A 17,517-nucleotide genomic window follows, 5' to 3' on the forward strand; every position below is an offset into this window, starting at 1 on the left:
TGTAGTAGAAAGTTTTGGAAATTGAATCCATCCGAGAGAGAATGAAAATTGTTTCGCTATTTTAAAAAGAAAGAAAGTCGAAGAAGTTGCAGCTTTTACAAATACCTTATACTTTTTATATGTTTCTGATTATTTCTTTCGATGAAATTTAATTCTATTATTTGTATAAAGATGAAATTTTGAATTAATTTTTAAACATTATTGCACGATATAAAAATCGAGGATCAAAATTTATCCATTCCCTCGAACAAGGGACGGCTATTAATTTTTCCTCGATCTCCTCGATATTTCATCCGAGATTCAATGTCGGCGGGCATTGCAACCTCATTATCATAGAAAAAGAAAAAGGGAAGAGAGGAAAAAAAAGAGAAATACGCTCTCTTCGGGCATTGTTCTAACGCACCATCGATATTTCATTTCAGAGTCCTGGAACGCTGCACAAAGATGTCGGTGGTGCTGGTACCAAGGTCAGCGGAAAGACGGTCGGCGGTGTCGGCACTGCAACCCTTACCACGCTCTCTTCCATTAATAATACATCCAATACCAGCCGGAACAAGAACAATCCCGTATCCCAAGAGGTGAGTCGGATAGATCGACACGATCTTCGGATCGATCGTATTTTCCACGCATTTTCATTTTCCTTTGCCCCGAACATGCTCGATGAGATTCGTAAAATTTCATCGAGGATTTAATTTTTATGAAAATGTTTTATTTCACGTCCAATCTTTATTTATATTCTTTTTTTTTTTTTTTATTTACGATATATAATCATTGCTAAACGGTATCGAATTACAATAAATTATCCGATGCAACTATAGAGAGGTGGTGGTTTTAATTGCGATATGTGTGATCGGAATACACAATGGCATAATTCTGAATGGTATCTTACATAATGTCAGACGATACATACCGATCAAATATGAATAGATACGTTATTAAATACCAAACATTTATTCGATATCCCATTAAATACCAAATATTATCAGATATTGAAAAGGAATCGCTTTAATTGGCATCCTTTGACGATTGCTTTGACACACGCGCCAAACCAACACCTCTCGTTCAAGCATTCTTAATTCTTATCTCCAAGAGCAACATTTACGCCAGACGTGATGGATCTATAAAATTGAATAATACCTTAATTAATTAAATTTACGACTGCTTTTGGTGAACGTCCATACTTGCTAATTACGTTTCCTGCTTTAATTTAATTTTTTTCTTCCCCGTTTCAACGTTAAAAGAAACTTTTCCTTTTTTATTAAATTTAACTCGAGTATCAGATTTATCGATCTCCCTTGTTTTTTCACACTCGTTCTTCGGGACACGTAAATCGATATTTGTCAAAGAGCACGTACACAATTGTTGCTCGCGGTATATTAAATACTTACGCATAATGCGGTTATTAAAATTGATTGGCCATGAAAAAGTTGAGGGAACGAGTGGAAGCTCGATTAATCATCTTAATCGGGAGACAGACGGCCCGTATAAATGGGTGTGTGATAACCAATCGAAATATAATCGGAGAAGTTTATTATTTCCTATATATATATATACTTTCACAATGTAATTTCATTGCAACACGTTAAATTGAATTAATACAATTCGAGCTCTAATTTTTTTTCTTTCTTTTTCTTCTGATCGGATGAACAATCGGTGAAAGCTTTTGTATTTATATTTTTTTTTTTTCTTTATTCCTCGTGACACAGTTTCTTCCCTCTCCCCGCCTATTTATTCGATAATATTCGGTGGCGCACACAAGGTGATACGCGCAAAAATAATTACCCTCGACAGCAACAGAGCTCTCTCTCTCTCTCTCTCTCTCTCTCTCTCTCTCTCTCTCTCGTTGCCATGCACACGAGAATCGAGGTAACTCGCCTTGACTTCGTCCCTCCCTCCCCTCTTCTCCCTCTCCGCTCTCGGTTGAAAACTGGAACGAGGCAGAAATTCGACAACTTTCGATCGATCTCATCGTATTAATAATCGTCCGGTTTCGATACGAGGCGGCAATTAAGTAATATTCTCTCGTGCGATCATTTTCGCACTTCCATCGTAAAGGGAAAGGTTGAAAAAAAAAAAGAAAATTAGAGAGATTAAAGAGTATTATTAAATTTAACGAGAGTAATTTTTATTTATATTTTTTTTCTTTTTGTCATTGTTATTTCAAGATACGAGTCTGTTTAATCTAAATTTATTTTATTTGTTTCAAAGAAACTTTTAATTTATTCGTTTATTGGAATTGTTCATTGTTGGTCTATTTAGATTTCTAGATTTTTAGAATTTTTTTTAAGATAAGGGTTAGGTTTGTTCTCAACGAATTTACGGATAATTCTTGCTTCTTCTGTCCACATTCATTTTTGTCCACGATACAATATTTTAAGATCGTCCATTCTTCCCCAATAAATCACTAAAAATAGTTAAATAAACATTAATTTTTAAATTCGAAATTTTTAATTCATGAATATTTAATGATATAAATTTTCTTGATAGAATTTCAATAATAGATTTCTCAATGTAAACTTCATAAATAAACATTGATATAATAAACTTTTTATAAATTAAATTTATAAAAATTAAACTCCATAATTATTCCTATAACAATTATTTTAAATACTGTTAATTATTTTCTATAAATCTGTTTAAAAATTATTATTAACAATATCGAAATGCGTATAATTTTATCCTCTTTATCACAAACAACATTAACTATCAAATATTCCCTAGTCATTCCCTATTTAATTATTAATTATTATTAATTATTAATTATTATTAATTATTTATTTATTATTTATTAATTCCTAAAATTATTCGAAACGAATAAGAAACGGTAAAAATTGTTCCAATAATTAAATTAATTATTGAAAAATAATTCTCCTATTCAATTTCGTTACGACAATAAACGGAGTGAATTCTTATTCGCTTTTATCTGAAAATAAATTTAGAAAAAAATATTTATTAAGAATTCTCGACGTATGATAATTCGCACATAATTATTCTTCCGCGAATTCGCTAGTATCCCCGATAACATTTCACCTAGTGAATCACCGCCTTTCCTCGCGATATTTCATCCGGTTTTCATTTCATTCGATCGGCTAATCCTCGTGCACGTCGCCGCACATTATTACATATTTCTACGCGATGACCTCGTGCATGGAGCTATGGTTTCCAACTTCTGCTCCAGCGTCGCATCGCCGCCATTTTTTTCTTCTTCGTTCTCTTTCCCTCGCCTTATTTCTCCTTATTTCTTCGCGTATCGTCCTCCTCTTTTTTTTTATATTTTATTTTTATTTTTTTTTTTATACATATCGCGGCGTTATTATGCGGCAAAGATGATCGAATTTCGTTGCGTCGCGCTTGTTGCGCAATTGAAGCCGACGCACGACGCTGCAACCGCCTTCGAGAAGCGTAATTTTCAAGAATTATTGTTCGTTACGTGTTCTGTCAATGCAACGATACAAAAGCGAAATACACGATTTTTGCTCTCTTTGCTCTTTAACGATATTGCGTTTGTTTCATTTTTCTTTCCTTTATTTCTTCGTTTTTTTTTGACGTTTTGTTGTAATTGATTCGATACTTTAAGGATTTGTGATGAAATGTTCCGCTTAGATTCTAGAGAGGAAGTTTTCTTAGAGTAAATTCTAGGGATTCCTAGATCGAAGATTGGCAAGAAATGTTAATATTTGTTCCAAATTGATGTATATTCCATTTTCTATCAATGCAACATAATATCAATTATTGAAATAAGTTCGATAAAAATCAGTAAATGTATCAATTATTCGTTGTTTAATTCCAATATAAAAAGAACGAATTTTCATTATAATAACTTTTAATCCAATTCTTCCAATTGTGAAAATTAGATCTCACGAAGGAAGTTACTGATAAATCTAGATCTCTGTATCTCGTCGTTATAAAAATATGAATAAATTAATCATCACCTTCCATATCTTCCATCCTCGGATATTAATTATTTTGTACATTTCGTCATTCTCGCGAACAAAGAGATTAAGACGTAGAGAGAGAGTTGGATACGTTACGTGGGTAAATAATCCAACTATGGAGCTCGCAGTGTGCGGTTTAATCGGTCCTCCCCCCCCTCGGACTAATTCATACGTGAATTTAGAAAGTCCATTGCCGGGATTTGCATCTAATTGTTTCGCGGCTTGCGCAACTGCCGCGCGAAAGTCCCTAGTGTTCCTATATTTCTCTCTCTGTTTTTCTCCCTAGTTGTCGCTTTCGAGTGGAAAAGCTCGTAATTCGTAATGGAGAAGTAAATAAGGAGAAAAGGATATCATAATAAGCGAGATGTCGTTGGTGGGATTAGATAACTCATAACAGTTTTTGATTTACTTTACTTTACGTTATTTTACAGAGTTATTTATGATCGTAGATGGAAGAAATGAATCGTTAAAATTTTTACTTAAATTTTACGTAAACTATTGCTGGATGGACGAACTTGAAAAGTGGAACAAGGTTTTGAACTTTAGTTATTGCTAGTTACTTTTTTTTATAACTACGTTCTATTGTTTGTTTAATTAGACGGTCGCTTTCCTTTTTTGATTATTATATTAATATTCAAGGAACGCATGCGTGACCGTATTAATAACACGTATGAAACACACATGCATCATACTTTTGTGTATGTGAACTATATATTTTATGTATAGATTGTAAAAAAGAGATCGAGTTTTACCTTTGTATTTTCTTTTTCCAAGGAAAAAAATATGTATAAAGAATATGTAAATATCTTTCCTAGATTATCTTCAACTAAAAGTTTAAAAAAAATTAATGTATCTCCATGATATATAAAAAATGATTCTTACTTCTCGATATGGATCGAACGAGATTAAGTTAAATTTCTAGATCGCGTTTTTTTTCCTTTTCTTTTGATATCGAGAATTGTGCAGCGTGACGATGATAAGAACCGCGCATTTCCCACCGCAGATTGAGCAGATTACGTCGACGATGGAGAGGAATTAATCGGAAAGTTGTCTCCTTGAAACGTCGGCCGGCTGATCCGTCATGCGATTCTCTTTTGTCTATTCGTGGCCGTGTAGTTGGATCTGTACTTATATAAACGGGCAGAGATATTTTGTTTCTCGAGGTAATACAGAGGAGATGTATTATATTTGTGAGTTTACAATTCAATGTTTTTTTTCTCTCTCTCTCTTCTCTTTTTTTTTTACGTGGCCTATATCGATGGGGAAAAAGCGGATTTTTTCTTACAAAGAATTCTACTTTTGCCCGAGCCTGGGGCTTTAATAGTTTTGTAAACAGAATTAACATACATATTTATGCGCTTTCTACGTGCCATAGAGTTTTCAGACAGACAGGCACAATTCGATTATTTTACGAGGCACGCGATTTCACGAATTAAAAGAAAAAGGGGGAAGGAATGTTTATTTCCTTTATTTTCGAAAATCTATGCTCGAAAAATCGCGTCGATTCCCCGTTTTTTATATCGTAAATCGTATATCACTCGGCCATAAACGATGATCGATGCATCCACTTTCCAAACTTTCCAAACTCGAGACGTGCGTCGAAACCCACCGCTCGCCATTTTCTTTTTCCACTTTTATTTTATCCGATCCGTGTATATAATTCAAATAACAATGGATCACAAAATAATAGAAATTTTCAATATTTTCGTTGGACAAATTTGCTCCATTTATCATAGGATTTATAAAAGAATCATAACTTTTTTATTCAACCTTGATAAAACAATTTCGTCATTAATCGAATCGAATTATAATTAAAAAAGAAGATTGGAAAACGTCGATAACAAATTGTATCTTTAATGCAGAAAAAAAATTATTAATATTTTTATTATTTTTAATAATTTTAATGCATGCATTGTATATGAAAGTGTTATAAAATACTTTCTCTGAAATAAAGACGACAATTTTGTTTCTTTTTTTTTATTATTATTAATTAAAAGAAGAGTTAATATTTCAATATTCTGCAACAAATTTTTCGTTTAATACAATTTCGATTCCTCGAAACGTAATAACGTTACACATTTACGAAAGGTGGTTGAGAACCACTGCGTTAGATAATGAACGATACGAATATATATGCAACAAATGGGATAATTCGATTCAACGCCCGATTAGCTCGATTCGATGAATCATTGTGGAATTTTTATCCGGGGATTTCGAAATCTGTCGATCAAAGAAAGAGCGCGAGATATGTTTCATTCTTAACGACAAAGAGGAATATATTATGCAACGACGAAATGTCTTATTTAGCGTGTCAATGAACGGTGTCGTTATAATCCCTGGATTTAATCGATTTTACTTGGCACGCGTACTTACACGGACTAATTTTAGTATAATAATATATAATACCACGAATAACGAGATTGTAAACATTCCAGGGACGTTTCTTAAGTAAATAATACTAATAATAGACCGATAATGAATGAAATTAATCTCGTGATATCGATAAAAATAGACTGTCGATTATATACATACAGCATCTTTTTCTTTTATTCAACAGTTATAGTAGCAGAGTTAAAGAAGTTTCTCTGTCTATTTATAACAATAGTTTCATGAAGTATTAATGCGAAAGAAATTAATCAGTTTTCGATAAAATTGATAGAAATAATTTTCCAAATAATTTATAGTTCAAGTCTTAACAGTGAATCTGATTAATCACATTTTATTATTTTATTATATTATATTATTTAAATATGATTCTTCAAAAATAAATAAATAAATAAAAATATATCTGTTCCACACAATTACAGAAAAATAACTTATTCCTTTATTTTTTTTCAATTTTCAATATATTAAAATTTAATAAAGGTATGTAATTGTCTCGAAATTTTAAAGTGATATCTGTTCCACACAATTACAAAAAAATAATTTGTTTCTCCTTTCAAATATTTCTTTCAAATATTGTTCGATTAATTATCAACTATAAATAACAACTATTAATCATTTCAAAATATTAAAACCTTTCCCAAAACGAACTAATAACCAATGGAAGCTTGTTATAATTTTTTTAAAAATTTGTACATACATTCAATCAAACAAAATAATAATCGAATACGATATTTTATCGAGCAATTTTTATATCGTTCGTTCTCGTTCACGCTAAAAGCCACCAAATGATTTTTACTTTTCTTTCTTCTTCTTTTTTTTTTTTTTTAACCGACATTTATCAAGAAACACGGTTACGCTGGAAACGCGTAGACCGTGGAACAATTGTCGCGTTAATAGACTTGTTGTGTTACACGCAGTGTGTCATGAGCGTCCATGCAAGCATAAAGAAGGCTTCGCGCAAAGTATAAACGTGCTCGCGTTGTAACTCGATCGGTCGGCATTGTATCTCGGATTTCGCGATAGTATAAATATGCTACCTGCGGAGCGGGGTATGATGTTAACGATCCCGGGGAAAAGTAACGTAACGCCGAGCAATTCAGCGCCCCCGTAAATCTCAACTGAGGCGAGAATTTTTCGACACGACGAGAGGATATAAAAATAAATAATTTTTATACCGATCGCGAAATTTATAACAGCTTTTAACGGATTAACGATTCATAATCATTATAAAAGGAGGGAGGAGGAAAAAGTTATACATTTACAAAGTAAATTTTCGTGGAGGAGCAAAGGTTGCGTAGTTCAAAGTATCGTGAATAAAAAAAATGAAAGCTGAATCGTGTTAACCTCACGATTATGGTAATTTTCGAAATCAATTTCCTTTCGTTTTTACGAATTTAAAAAACGACTATTTCCTCTTTCTTTTTATTTATTTATTTATTTAGAAGAAGAGAAATTCAGAAGTCCAGTTCATCGAACTTTTTATTTATTTTCGTTCGAATAATGTTGTAATGTACGAACGATTACGAAAATCATTGGCTAATAATTTACCGCTTGCGCTCTTCTTCTTCTTCTTCTGTTGGTGTTGGATTTCTCTTTAAAGTAGTGCATAACTTTGAATACCGTTGAATAATCATGGCGTTAAAATTATATTGCCTCGTTATACACGTACGACGATACGACGACATACTTTTCGTTTGTTAAAACAAAAGGTTTCTCTCCGCGAGCATAACCTAAAACTCTCCTGTGTATTATTCATTAGACGCGAAGTTTGTAACGCGTGTAATCATAGTTTGCAATACAAGTGAGGATACGTCACGGGAAATTATTATACGAGAAGAGAAACGCGTCACAATTAATCCCTCGCCTGGATCGTGAATATCGATACAGGTATTAATCACGAAGCTTATAGACGTCGTAAAAATTTTGCGATATTACTTTTCTTCTTTTTTTTTTTCCTCCCTCCTCTTTCTCCCCGTGTGTGCAAGCTGGCTGGCTGTCAAGTAGCGCGTTAAAAATTATAGGGTCTCGCGTTAAAAAATGCCTCGTAATTGCTCATATGAAAGTATAATACTGACATAGAAAGTTAGAGCGCATATAGCGCTCGGTTATAATCGGCCGTCTAACTTTTCCTCTTTGTCTCGAGAGCCTCGAGGATTTTACGAGTTCTATCTCCTTCCGTTTCATTTATATGTTTCGATCCATTGGTTTGCTTGGTAAAAGTAACAAAATCTAGATATCGCGTTTCTTTTTTCAATCGATTGATTATATGCATAATTGATTATATGAACGTGAAGATTTGGATATTAAATACGTGTATTTGGATTTTTCAATTTTTGTTTTCTACGGAATTTATGATAAAATAGATTATGCATGGATGATTCAGAAAAAATGGGTGTAATAGAAATAATAAACGTGATAGAAAGACATGATGTATAAAGAATCTTTATATCGAATCTATGTGTTCTCAATGTGCGAAAATTGATGCTATAAATATTCTAAAGTTGCATGAACACGATGCGAAACATATATCACGACATCGTTTCAATTACTATGGTATACTAGAACCGACCCTGAATGTCATAACATTCATCGAAACCATTAAGAAGAATCCACTCTATACGACCACGCTATATTTCTTCCACTTGCAATAAATCACACACTGTGTAGAATCGTATACAAGGTTTTAAGGTTAATTTCCAATGTAAGAGATACGCCGCAGACGCACTCGGCACAGATACGGCAATTCTGTGCGATTTTCAAGCAGCGAGAGATTTCGACGAATAAGTAAATTGTACACGCGGAGTGTTATATACGTGTATATGGCGGTAAATCGTGTATCTTCGATAGACATTTCCTCTGGCAATGTTTGAAAATCACGGCCAACCGTCGCTGTTGATTAACCATTTTACCGTCGAAATTTCTAGGACCCTGAAAAGCAGCATAGCTGCTCGGCACAGGCGTTTTCTCTCTCCTAACCTATACACGCGATTGCGTATATACTTACGTGTTACACCGCCGCGCCACGCCACTGTACCGTTATCTCCATACGCACTTTGACTTTATGCGCCCGTGCATATGTGGGTCTCTCGCGCTTATAGCTATGCTAATGGAGATATCCATTTGTCCAACCGATTATAAGGCCGCGTACACAAATCGTCGGGCGAAAGTCGTCTCCACGGCACCTCCATTTAAGAGAACTTCGTATCTTGATTTCTGGTGTACATAGTACATAGTTCGAATGGATCGTTCAATTTGCGGTTTCCTTTATTTTATTTGACGGTTAGTTAAGCGTCAGTTGTTCGCGCGTGTCGCGGCGACAAATCGAGCGACACGGAGGCTTTCTTCGAGCGTAAATAGTTTCTGCGCATGCGTGATACTTTGTCACGTGACCTACACGATATATATATGTATGGCGAATTAACATCGAGCAGAGAATGATCGTGTAATTGTAATTATTTCAAAATTATTTATTGTTTTATTTCATTCTAATTTTTTTTTCTTTTTCTTTTTTACGTTCAAATTACAATATTCGTCATGCAATGTAATGGAATTATTACGCGGATTGAATTCGATTCTTAAAATTAATTGTTGTTGTTTTAAATATCGCGTGATACTTGCACGCATGGCAACAGTCGAACGATCTACGAAATAAAATTATACAACACTAGAAACACTGTTATTAACACTTGGTAATCAAATATTGATCTTTTGTTTCGATTTAAACAAGTCTTGAATTAGATACGAAGCTGTGTAATCAATCGTCGAACATTTGTTTGATCGTTGATAAATAATAAAATTGGGTTATTGTTAAATCGATAATGATTTATCGATATCTTTGTTATCCGAAAAATTTAACATGGAGATGATTTCGATGATAATTCGATGTTGAGAAATTTTTCTTTTTTTTTTTCCTTTTTCTTTTTTTTTTTTTTTATAGTCACAACGTAAGTATGATGACCAAGAATCGTAGTCATACAGAAAGACACGTGTGTCACGTAGTCTGTGATTCACTTAGACGGAAATAGATTTTGAAAGGGTCTTCGAAAGTTGATTTGTAGTTATGCATCATTGACTTCACTTAAATATGCATTACCTTATATTCGAATTATATCCTTTTCACTCTTTTGAATAGATTTCCTTATCATCACCGTGGATACACATAAACTCTATTTGAAATGGAGAATTTTGGGGAGATTATCGTGCAACAATTTCTTTTTTTTTACATTTTAAAATCTTGTTATCGTTTCTTTCTGAATTTATCCCAAAAGACAGCATTAAATACAGAAACAACAAAATAAATAAAATATAAGATGAAAAATTAAAAATAACTTTATTACAAAAAAATATTAAACATCTTCGTCTTTGATAACAAGTCCAATCAACCAATAAGATTTAGTTATAGCGTGTTCCATTACAAAAAAACGTCCAACAAAGTCGATCCTGCATCACACGCCCACTCGTAATTGCCTCGCAACAGTGTACTTGAAATCGAACGTACACATCTCGAGATTACCTTGGGACGTTGAAACTGGTCGCGTTTAGATATACGTGGCGGGGAGGGAGGGGAGGAGGAGCGGTTATTAATCGCGCGAACGATCGAAAATTATTAATCCGATAGAGACGTTTATCAGGAAATGCAATCGCGAGGTGGTTCACTTGTAATTGCTCGCGCGATGGACGTCATGCGGGATACGTAGATACAAATCACAATTACGCCTTTGTAAACTGCGTTTGATGCCGGTAAGTGGCATGTGTGGTCCGACTGACAAAAGGACAATGAACCGTGTTTAGTGGCCGTCCGGTGCGCCGAGATAACCAGTTTTGGTTATCTCGACGAAATTATTTCACGCAACTTTATTTTCAGTGTCTTTGAACTTTTTACGCGAGCGAGGCAGGAAACTCGTTAATCGCGTGAATATTTTTATTCTTAAATTCGATAGAAATTGTTTCTTTGAATTGTATTCGAATATTCTTGTAAGATAGTGGAAGTAAATAGGTATGCATTTTATCTTATTTTAAAGAATATATAAATTTTGTATTACGAAATATAGTGCGGAAGGTAGGGTAAATTATTGGAAACGTTTTGCTTGTTGTAGGTCTCGATCGAAAAAATTTACTTACAAAGTGTTAATGCATTATTCACCGCAGGTTTCATTACACGAAGATTTTCTTTCTCGAACGATATTCCATCTTGCAGAGTGGTCTATTCCATTAAATAATACGAAGTAACATCAGAGAAATAAAAGATGCATGAATCGTATCCCCTTTCTCTCGAAAGCGAGCCTTCCTTCTTATCCGATCAATTCGAGGCAAAGATTAAACCCGCATTCGCCTCTGAAATCCTTCACCCCTCTCTCCAGTTCCAGTTTAAAAACGGGGAGAAACAGAGACAGAGGCGGAAGAGTCAAAGAACCTACGGGTTCTCGCGTTTAATGAACGCCAAGTGCTCGAATAAATGACATCGATTCTCGTTCAACGTGCGCACACACCGGGTCAAGTGGTTCACAGTCCGAGAAAAGAAAGGAGAGTGGCCCGCTAATTAAAGGCGAGGAGGACCTCTGGTGGTCCGCGACCGTAGTGCCATCTATCGGCCGATACGGCTGAACGCCTCTCGAAATTGCATCTTCTTCCTATATCCACTTCCCTATCGTGTCTTTATTAAAACTCGTCCCATAAATCTTCGCCAGTTTGAACGTTGTTGCTTCATTATTCAGATAATTGCAGTTTTTGCGCGAATCTCGACTATGAGAAAGACCTCGCTGCCTGTACTTTCGTGATCGAAGTACGAGTTGGAAACCACGATGAAAGAAAAATCGTGTGTTAATTTCGCCCCACCTAGGATCATAGATGCGGTCGCACGCATGCGTCCCGTTACTCTTCACCGGTTCACAGGGTTAATATAGATCCATTTCGATAATTCCATGGCTGATCGTGGAGGCAGGTAATCCTGGAAACGTGAAATTAATACTTTCTTCACGTTTCCATGCCTACGAATAAGGAAAGTATAGTATATTGTTTGTGTGTATTACGATATTACATTTGTACGAATACAACGGGTGGATAAGTAGTTTGTGTATTCGAGTAGATTCGTATAACAGAATGTTATATATGATCGATTATATTCAAGTTATTATATTCGAGTAAATGGATTTAATTACGCATATAGTTAATTTCTTTTAAGGTTTATTTAATTAAATATCGGTGAAAATTTTGATCCCCACCGTACAGTAATCCTCTCGTATTCATTATTGAAATACGATATTAGAGATTGCTCGTTTTCGTTTCATTTTTTTAAATGGCAAATGGAAATAAATCTCGTATCGAGCGTGAATGAAATTGAGAGGGTACAAATTGATTAGATAAACGCAGCAAATGAAATGTTTTTATTGTTGGTTTTTTGTTGATGAAAGTATCGCCTCGTACGTATCGTATTTCCGATTAAAATGAGAGAAAACATAACACAAGATTGGATCGTATTTACATTATTTCATAAGTAAAGCGTAGTATAAATATAAGATTATTATTACTTGCTTAAATATTATTCGAATAAGTAAATCGCGTTTAATATCGAAGAAAATTTCAGCAATTTGATTAAGAAATTGTTATGAAACAAAAATATTAATCAATCTTACGATTTGTTGTAAAATTATTTATATTTCGTTCTAAATTTCTTCATTTTCAACTGAAATTTCATTAGAAGCACGATCTCTTCCTTCTTCCCTCTTATTGAAAAATCAACGACTCTTCTTCCTCTTATGTAACGATGCGTAGAAACTGCGCCAACGCTTGTTTCGTATCGACGCCACTTCCGGTAGCTTGTATCGGAAAAAAGAAAGAATGGACGAAGGAAAGAAAGGCCGTCACGTGACTTCCGTCGACTCGTTTGCCCGTTTACACGGCAAACAATGCGCATTTCTATACGCACATCTCGATGCATACGAAAGATGTGTTTACGGTCTGTGCCCGTCCAGGTGATCGGTCCGATGAAAACACGGTAATTTTCTTCATGTTTTGTCGATGAATATCGACGCGCAATAAATCATTTATCTAATTTTACGATCAATAAATTATCTCGATCTCAATCGTATTATGATTTTTAAGTAAATAAATCAATAGCAATAGATTTTTGTTTGAAAACTTTGGACAAAGGTGTGATTTTTATTTTTAAATTTTTTTAGAGAAAATTTAATTGATTCAACGTAATAATGTTTCATCCATTATTTTAGAAATATTTTCCATAAATGCAAAATTTACAAAAAGGCTACTGTTATCATTATCTTTCAATTGGCCTCGATTCTGATTGAAGATTGATATTTTTCTAATCAAAATGTAAACGAGAAGGAAAAATGGTAGATAATTTATTATATTTCTGAGAGCTCTGATAAAATATATTAATTTCGTTTACTTTTAAGAAATTTTCAATGAGATTCGATACTCACAATTACTACACAAGATATCATATGGTATCATTAATTGAATTTAACGATTTAGCGATTTGACAAATCTCCATATCGCTTTAATTTTATCGGCTAATTATCAAGAAGCGAAAAGTAAACGATAATCATCAATTTCATTTTATCCTTAATTCAAGCACCTTGAAACATATCCACGTGCCGATTAAAAAGTCACATTCTCTCGTCGAGCAATTTATTAAATGGTCGGATAAATAATATTCATCAACTATAAATCGTTTTAAAACGAATATATATTTTTAATTAGTGATAAGAAATATATAAATAGATACATTTTTTTCTGGAATTGCATTGGATCCATATATAAAACATTTAACCTATATGTTTCTGTACAAATTTGTTTACTTTTGTAAAAACTTTTTAATACTTCCTTTTATGAACAATTTAACCAAATTCCAATTGTACATACACAATTGTGAATATTAATATTTTTACAATCCTGGAAATCTAAAAAAATCCTTATTTTCCAAAATTCTTGCTTAAGCTTTCAAAATATACTTCAACGTATCATCGATTATTGTACTTCTTTCATCAAATACCAAATAAAATTTTTTTATACTCACATATATATAAAATTATGCCTCAATATACCTATAATCTACAAAATTTCAATTTGCATTTCAATTGTAATTTTTACAATCATTGCAAATTTCAATTTCAATTAATATTCCTCCTAATATTTGGAGGATTAAAAGTTAAAGTTCAAGTTGGAATTGAACACGGTTTAGAAACGAGGCATCCAAGTAGATCGAAGACGACGACGATCTCGAGAGAATAGCAAGCACGATTAACATTTTCCGGCTTCGAACAGCGCGAACGTCTTCTGTGTCAAGGTGATCAGCCTTGGTAATATATATATTTTTTCTTTTTCCAAAAATCGGCGACTCAGCGACTTTCGAGACACGTCCCACCAAACTGTGTGTTTTCTGCAACGTGGTGATGCACGGAAGTGGGTCAGTCAGCGAATTTCTTATCACTTTGCCGATTGTATTGTGAATTTCAATATTGTACGACACACAATTGGCACATAACCTTAATATCTTATAGATTGACAAATTATTATTATGATAAGATATTTTTTACAATTGAAATTAGTTTTTTTTTTTTAATTATAATTATTTAAAGTACTATTTAATTTTAGATGGCTGGTATTTATATTATTTTATGGCTCTATCTATATCATTGATGAAAGGAAAATTACCATTATGCTTCGTTTGCATACATATCATTATATACACACACGTATATATATATATATATATATACATGTATTGCTAATGATGAAATTAATTAAGAAACATTCATTAATTTAATCATTTCTGTATATATATTATAATCACGGTTGTTATAACAACTCTTGCTTTAACGTTCATGCAAAATATTGGTTGAAAACGTGAACACCAGGTCATTCTCTACATATATTATCACAGTCTGCATATATTATTGTCCAGGAAGTAAGGCTGGACAAGCCTTAAGAGAAAGAAAGAACGTTCGTTCGTTCGTTCGATTGTTACACGTGTCAACAGCGAGTAATATGGGGAGAGTAACAACGCACGTTGTAACACGTGTTCACAGACACGTGTGTTAAATGACGTGTGTTGGAAGAAATCCTCGTGCGATTTTTTTTTTCTTTTTTTTTTTCCGCCGCTACGAGAACGCGTCCGGTTGCCTCTCGAAATCCTCCGAACCCTTTGAAATTGAACTTGAAAGAAGTTTCCACTGGATGATTGGAGATATTGTACATGCGCATTATGCAAAACATTTATGGGATATTTTTCTCTCTTTCTTCCTTCCTTCCCTTCTCTTTGTTCGATCGAAAGGGATTGTGGGAAATTTTGTAGTTCTGGGGTGAGCCACGTGGCGCTAGTGTGCGATTCTTGAACAATGGAGGAGAAAGGGAAAGTTATGATGTCTATGGTTTATGTTGTGCGTGTTCGCATAAAATCGTCGTGCGAAACTTTTTGATTGCTTAAATAATATTGAATGTAAATAAAAAACGAAAAAAAGAAGGATATAAGGAATAAGGATAAGGGAATAAAACTGTTGCGAAAATCTATTGTGTTCGCCTATGCGTATGAGTAATACAGAAATAATCACGTTTAATCATATCTCTCCATATTTGCAAATGTAATCTTTAAAGATTGTAAGATGCAAACGAAAATAACGTGGAAAATACATGTATATATGCCTTTATTGCATAACGATTTGCATAAATTTTCGCAAAATAATAATTTCAATAGCATTCTCGATTCTTTATTGGCTAAGAAATGATTTCGTAGAAAGATTAACGTTTCCTCTCGTCGTCCTGAAAACATACGGTAACATCGGTGGAATTTAAAGTTTGTGATAAAATAAAATTTCACGAAATATCTTACACGAAGAATTTCATTTATACAATCGCTTACCGGTGATCGAATTCTTTTTTAAAATCAATCTGGAAATAGTTTGTTTACGGAAATATGCCAATTTACGAGATCATTAGCGAGCATATATTACGAATGCTTCTCGTGCTTGTCTCGGAATACTCGTGGAATTTTCAATACGACGCCGGTCAACGAGAGAGAATTTGTATTGGCAAGGTTCACGTACCGTTATTCGAGAAGGCCGTTGTAAAATTTTGAAGGGTCTTGCACGAAGGGGGATACATACTCTTGCATACTTCATTGAGATATTTCTGAAGCATACACACTCTTCTTCAAACGTGATATACAATTTTTGCAAAACAGGGAAAAAACTTTCTATCTATAATGAATATTCAACAGGTGTTTTGCGATAAATTAAACGAAATTATTTCAACAAACTACTCGTTGTATTTATTACGAATATTCGTATCTGTTAAAAATAAATCTTGCGATCAATGTTGGAAATAATGTGCTTCACAATAATTATTTCTGATGTTGTGCAACTCTCTATTGCAATAATCTCTATCTTATATCTTATATTTTATCTACATACAGATTTACAGATATCATAACTTCCACGATAATGGATCTATATATTAATCGCTTGAGATATTGTGAAAAGAAATTCAAACTATATATTTTATTTTAATTTATGATACGCGAGGAATTTAAATCGTGTCATAAAAACGGTAAATAAATTGTTAATTGAACTTCATCGATGCAAAAAAATAATAAAAATATGATACAGGTTTAAGTACACTCAAATATAAGACATAATTTAGAAATTTGAATTAAACAATTTTGACAATTTTATATTACTTTTCCAATTCATGGAATTTTTCTTATTATTCATCATCGAATACTTTATTCATATTATTCTGAGAAAATTTATCAGCATCGATAATTTTTCTAATAACATTCAATTGTACAAATGGAATCAAGATAAGGGAATATTCCCTAGGTGGACATCGAGATTCCCCCGATCTCGTTTCCAAGAGGAGAGACGCACAGAAAGGGCGGAAATTAATGAGTAATTAACGGAAATCGATCACGCGGGAGGAGAGAGTGAAAAGATTGATGCGAAACATAATCTGATTTTCTGATCCGATAGAATTTTTCTCACGTTCCTTCGTTCGATGGATCGAAACGGATGATTCGCGTTTGTAACAATTAATCCGATAAAGGTTCGTGTCTTGAAAAAGTGAAAGTTGGAGATCGGTCGGTAATTGTAAATTCGGTCGGTAAAAAACTGCTTTCGTTAATAATTATTTGCTCGCGAGATTAATATATTCGTCGTAATAAATTGGTCGGATTCATTGAATT

The 17,517-nt window shown here is 33.5% G+C and overlaps 1 protein-coding gene across 4 annotated transcripts in view; it reads left to right on the forward strand.

Moving 5' to 3' along the window:
- Positions 1 to 17,517, forward strand: part of LOC412917 (probable serine/threonine-protein kinase dyrk2) — a 222,230-nt gene that overhangs the window by 176,869 nt on the left and 27,844 nt on the right. For all 4 annotated transcript variants that reach the window (XM_026441541.1, XM_026441544.1, XM_026441543.1 and 1 more), the window contains one exon: positions 423 to 578. In XM_026441541.1, coding sequence (XP_026297326.1) covers positions 423 to 578 — 156 coding nt within the window. The remainder of the gene's footprint in view (positions 1 to 422; positions 579 to 17,517) is intronic.

The sequence above is a fragment of the Apis mellifera genome, linkage group LG6, assembly GCF_003254395.2.
Source record: "Apis mellifera strain DH4 linkage group LG6, Amel_HAv3.1, whole genome shotgun sequence".
Lineage (NCBI taxonomy): Eukaryota > Metazoa > Arthropoda > Insecta > Hymenoptera > Apidae > Apis > Apis mellifera.